Genomic DNA, 6,000 nt, shown 5'->3' with positions numbered 1-6,000 from the left:
CCTTGTCGGTTCCTGATTCCAAAAATATATAGATATGATATGTTTGGATTAAAAACACGCTCAGAAAGTTAAAACAAAGAGAGGTACAGAAAAGCGTGCTATCCTTCTCAGCGCAACGAATACCCCGCTCTTCTTGTCAATTCCACGTGTTCTGTGAGTTCGACAGCTACTTGACTAAATATTGTATTTTCGCCTTACGCGACTTGTTTTCTCTTCGGGCCAAGGAAGAAAAAAAACCCACCCCCATGACCAGGATTCAAACCCAGGACCTCAGGCATAGGGGCTGACGACCTTACCACCAGACCAATGCACCAGTTGTGAAAAAACCCAAAAAGTTTAAAAATTTTTTTATTTCACGCTATTCCTGAAGCCACCCTTTTATACCTATTAGTGGATGAAAGCTCTTTGTTACTTCACAGAGTCTTGGGAATAAAGCGTTGAATGACACAAACAGACTACAAATGTACACATACATGTACTTACAAATAAAAGTGAAATTCACACACACAAATTTCTGTACTTTATTTGGGTCTGAATCAAAAACTAAAAAACCAAACAAAAAAATCAAGGAAAATCTGTACAAGTGAATATATGTTATTGCACATTCCATAGTAAACTGCTTCATCAAAATATTCTTCAAGGCACCATTAGTATGCTGTCCTTGAAACAGAAAAGAAACATAACTTCTTCGACCCTTTGTACAAAAGTGCAGTGATTTCACTGCATTAGACTTACTAATATCTGTGTCCGTGTGTACATTGAAGGCGACTTAAGCATGCAAGCTTAAATGAGTGCTGTGTATGAGAACGACACTGAATTACACATTAGCGCAAAATATCACATCCACATTTCCTAAAAATCACATAACAGTTACTTCATTCACAACTCGTAAATTTCACTTGCATGATATCTTCACTGAAAGACTTGAATTGCGGTGTACATTAATTTCACTCTATACAAGCTGTTAATGCTGATTGATTGATCCCTGTGAAAAAGTGTAGAAAACAAATAACCAATGGGAAGTAAGACGCTTAACCAAAGGGACGGACGAAAGTCGCTTGTTCATTCCAATGCTTGTTATTCTCTCAGGTGCCAGGAGATTGGTTCCGTATAACTCTCGCTTACTCCATTACGCATGTCGTATGCATTTAGAGCGCTTACTTCCCTTTAGTTATTTGATCTCTAAACAGGGCTTACTTCCCTTTAGTTATTTGATCTCTAAACAGGGCTTACTTCCCTTTAGTTATTTGATCTCTAAACAGGGCTTACTTCCCTTTAGTTATTTGATCTCTAAACCGGGCTTACTTCCCTTTAGTTATTTGATCTCTAAACAGGGCTTACTTTTCTTTAGTTATTTGATCTCTAAACAGGGCTTACTTCCCTTTGGTTATTTTGATCTCTAAACAGGGCTTACTTCCCTTTAGTTATTTGATCTCTAAACAGGGCTTACTTCCCTTTAGTTATTTGATCTCTAAACAGGGCATACTTCCCTTTAGTTATTTGATCTCTAAACAGGGCTTACTTCCCTTTAGTTATTTGATCTCTAAACAGGGCTTACTTCCCTTTGGTTATTTGATCTCTAAACAGGGCTTACTTCCCTTTAGTTATTTGATCTCTAAACAGGGCTTACTTCCCTTTAGTTATTTGATCTTTAAACAGGGCTTACTTCCCTTTAGTTATTTGATCTCTAAACAGGGCTTACTTCCCTTTAGTTATTTGATCTCTAAACAGGGCTTACTTCCCTTTAGTTATTTGATCTCTAAACAGGGCTCTGTCTTATTTGTTTAAGATTTTCTTTGAGTAGGAAACAGTCATTCACATCAGATGTGTTAAAAAAACAGCACAAAATATTAATTAATCTCGCATCTGGATTTACTGTGCATATCACAGGGTGCGTCACTCAAGCAGCCGCTTTCTCTGCGTCCAGCGCCTCTCTGAGACTGTGCTTTGCTTGCTGGATTCACTGTGTATATCACAGAGTACGTCACGTCACTCAAGCGGCTGCTTTCTCAGCGTCCAGCGCCTCTCTGAGGCTGTGCTTTGCTTGCTGGATTCACTGTGTATATCACTGAGTGCGTCACGTCACTCAAGCAGCCGCTTTCTCTGCGTCCAGCGCCTCTCTGAGACTGTGCTTTGCTTGCTGGATTTACTGTGTATATCACTGAGTGCGTCACTCAAGCAGCCGCTTTCTCTGCATCCAGTGCCTCTCTGAGACTGTGCCGTGCTTGCTGCACGAGCTGTGGCTTGAGAAGTAGGTCAATGCCTGTCATCGCCAGCGCCTTGGCCACTGCCAATGAGTAGTTCTCAGCTTCCTCTGTCTCTGAAAACAAACAAGATTTAATAGGTGACAGAATGAGGAATAAGAAAATGAAACGAGAAGGGGCATTCCAGCATCCAAGCCTTAGTCTTCTGATCTTACGCGCAGGTTAAGTAATAATTAATAGTGATTGACGTTAAGATCACAAAGCCTATTACCTTTGCAACATGAACCCTCGTTTGAGGTAATGACAGTGAACCAATCTAGAATGTAAAAGCTGAGATGAATCGTATAGATGTCCCGGTAAGACATGACCCATTAGCCATCCTCACTGCCCAGTTCAAATGTCAGTGTCTTAGCTGTTGTATGTTACCATTTAAAGCACTGATTCAATCATTCTTTTAGCCCTCGATCAGTCCAAGATCACACAAAATGTCATCAACAAAAGGGAACTTGAATATAATTATGCGAAAGGTGGAATGAGATACTGGTGTTTCAATAACGGTCATACACCCAAAACTGTGACACACAATAGGTGATTACAAAACAGTGAGACAAAAGATGAATGTCACGGATGTACAATGACTGTATTCACATGGCAATTCCCGGTCTCAGTCTTCTTTCAGGAAGTGCGTTAATTCAGGACAATGCCATTCATATTACAGTGGAGCCCCCCTTTAAAAATAAACCCAATTTATGACTTCCCCCATTTTAAGACCTTGTTTTCTAAGAATTTATGTTCATAAGGTCTGTATAAAAATAATAATAATATAACAATAAGGGTATTTATAGGGCGCAAATCCTAAAATAGTTCTAAGCGCCTTACAATCTTAAATATAATAATCTTAATAACAGCAACAATTTTACATTTAAAAACAAATAAACTTTAAGTAAATGCAACACAATCACGTACACAATACACAAATTCAAATGACTATCGTTATCAACAACAATCTCAGATGTTCGCTACACATAATGATGGGACACTTTCCCACACACGCACACACACACACACAGGCACAGGCACATGCGGGCACAAACAAATGCTCTTATATATATCAATGCTACACAATGTAAGGGGGAAGAATTGTTTTCCTAGTTGCAGTGAAGACTGAAGAGATGAGTTTTTAACCGTTTTTTGAAAGAAAAGAATGAGGGGGCATGTGAAAATCTGAGTGGGCAGGGAATTCAAGTTTACAGCAGCAAAGAACGAAAAAGAGCGACAGCCTTTGGTTTTACATCTATAAGCGGGAATAGTGAGAGTAAGGGGCGAGCGGGTCTGTACAGTTGAAGAAGGTCTGAAAGATAGGATGGTGTCTGATAGTGGATGGCAGTGTAGCCCGGGCATGCATGTTTGTATTTTATGCGGGCCTCAACAGGTAGCCAATGGAGCTGCTGCAGAAGAGGGATGGCGTGCTGTCTACGTGAAGCGCCTAAGATTAGTCTCGCGGCACAGTTCTGGACATGCTGAAGTTTTTTTATCAGATAGGCGGGAAGACCTGACAAAAGTGAGTTGCAGTAATCTAGGCGTGACAGAACGAATGATGTAACAATATACCCCTATGATAAGACTCCCTCCTTTTTAAGACCAGATTTTTTGGATGGTTTCAAAAGGAGGTTTCACTGCATGGCACACAATGACATGTCAAGTTGGAAAGCTCTCTCGGGCTGTTTTCACTGCATGGCACACAATGACATGTCAAGTTGGAAAGCCCTCTCGGCCTGGTTTCACTGCATGGCACACAATGACATGTCAAGTTGGAAAGCCCTCTCGGCCTGGTTTCACTGCATGGCACACAATGACATGTCAAGTTGGAAAGCTCTCTCGGGCTGTTTTCACTGCATGGCACACAATGACATGTCAAGTTGGAAAGCTCTCTCGGGCTGTTTTCACTGCATGGCACACAATGACATGTCAAGTTGGAAAGCCCTCTCGGCCTGGTTTCACTGCATGGCACACAATGACATGTCAAGTGGACGGGCGCAGTGGCGTGGTGGTAAGACCTCGGCCTCCTAATCGGGAGGTCGTGAGTTCGAATCCCGGTCGCTGCCGCCTGGTGGGTTAAGAGTGGAGATTTTTCCGATCTCCCAGGTCAACTTATGTGCAGACTTGCTAGTGGCTTAACCCCCTTCGTGTGTACACGCAAGCACAAGACCAAGTGCGCACAGAAAAGATCCTGTAATCTATGTCAGAGTTCGGTGGGTTATAGAAACACGAAAATACCCAGCATGCCTCCTCCGAAATTGGCGTATGGCTGCCTGAATGCCGGGGTAAAAACGGTCATACACGTAAAATTCCAGTCGTGCTAAAAAACATGAGTGAACGTGGGAGTCTACGCCCATGAACGAAGAAGAAGAAGAAGAAGAAGACATGTCAAGTTGGAAAGCCCTCTCGGCCAGGTTTCAATGGAGCTGCAGAAGAACTGTTCGTTATCACACTCACTTGTTTGTTGAGCAAAATCACGCGAGTGGGGGCTGGCTGTGGTGCCAATGTAGAAGTTGGGATGGATGCTGGGAACGAGGTGCGAGACGTTACCCATGTCCGTGGAGCCACCCGCTTTCCTCACCCTCTCCGGGTCCCTCTCGGGTCGGATGCCCACCTCACGGCCGTTGTCCACGTACAGCGCCGCCATCACGTCGCTCGACACCAAGGAGGAATAGGGCTTGGGGTCGAACTCGTAGCTTACCTGCAGGCACACCGACAGAAAAATGACATTTCAATAGAAGCATATTGAAATAACACACACTCACAACATACACACGCACACACACACACACACACACACACACACACACACACACAACATACACACGCACACAACATACACACACACACACACACACACACGCACACACACACACACGCACACACACACACAACACACACACACACATGCAACATACACAAAAACACACACAAACAATGGAAAAACACATACACTCTTCAAAAAAAGTTAAAGATCGGTTGAAAAAACGGATCTAATTATAAACAAGTCGCGTAAGGCGAAAATACAATATTTAGTCAAGTAGCTGTCGAACTCACAGAATGAAACTGACTCGTAGCATCGTCAGTCCACCGCTCGTGGCAAAGGCAGTGAAATTGACAAGAAGAGCGGGGTAGTAGTTGCGCTAAGAAGGATAGCACGCTTTTCTGTACCTCTCTTTGTTTTAACTTTCTGAGCGTGTTTTTAATCCAAACATATCATATCTATATATTTTTGGAATCAGGAACCGACAAGGAATAAGATGAAAGTGTTTTTAAATTGATTTCGAAAAAAAATTTTGATAATAATTTTTATATATTTAATTTTCAGAGCTTGTTTTTAATCCGAATATAACATATTTATATGTTTTTGGAATCAGCAGATGATGGAGAATAAGATAAACGTAAATTTGGATCGTTTTATAAATTTTTATTTTTTTTTTACAATTTTCCGATTTTTAATGACCAAAGTCATTAATTAATTTTTAAGCCACCACGCTGAAATGCAATACCGAAGTCCGGGCTTCGTCGAAGATTACTTGACCAAAATTTGAACCAATTTGGTTGAAAAATGAGGGCGTGACAGTGCCGCCTCAACTTTCACGAAAAGCCGGATATGACGTCATCAAAGACATTTATCAAAAAAATGAAAAAAACGTTCGGGGATTTCATACCCAGGAACTCTCATGTCAAATTTCATAAAGATCGGTCCACAAGTTTAGTCTGAATCGCTCTACACACACACACACACGCACACACA

General features: G+C 41.6%; 1 protein-coding gene across 1 annotated transcript in view; it reads right to left on the bottom strand.

Annotated features, from left to right (window-relative positions):
* Window positions 1-507: 507 nt before the first annotated feature.
* LOC138963278 (xaa-Arg dipeptidase-like) overlaps window positions 508-6,000 on the bottom strand; it is a 31,918-nt gene continuing 26,425 nt past the window's right edge. The window contains exons 5-6 of the mRNA XM_070335339.1: window positions 4,701-4,944; window positions 508-2,320 (exon numbers count right to left, since the gene is read on the bottom strand). Coding sequence (XP_070191440.1) covers window positions 2,175-2,320; window positions 4,701-4,944 — 390 coding nt within the window. The 3' untranslated portion in view covers window positions 508-2,174. The remainder of the gene's footprint in view (window positions 2,321-4,700; window positions 4,945-6,000) is intronic.

This window comes from Littorina saxatilis, linkage group LG3 (assembly GCF_037325665.1).
Source record: "Littorina saxatilis isolate snail1 linkage group LG3, US_GU_Lsax_2.0, whole genome shotgun sequence".
Taxonomy (NCBI): domain Eukaryota; kingdom Metazoa; phylum Mollusca; class Gastropoda; order Littorinimorpha; family Littorinidae; genus Littorina; species Littorina saxatilis.
Note: the sequence above shows the minus strand (reverse complement) of the source record. Positions and strands in the feature narration are given on the sequence as shown.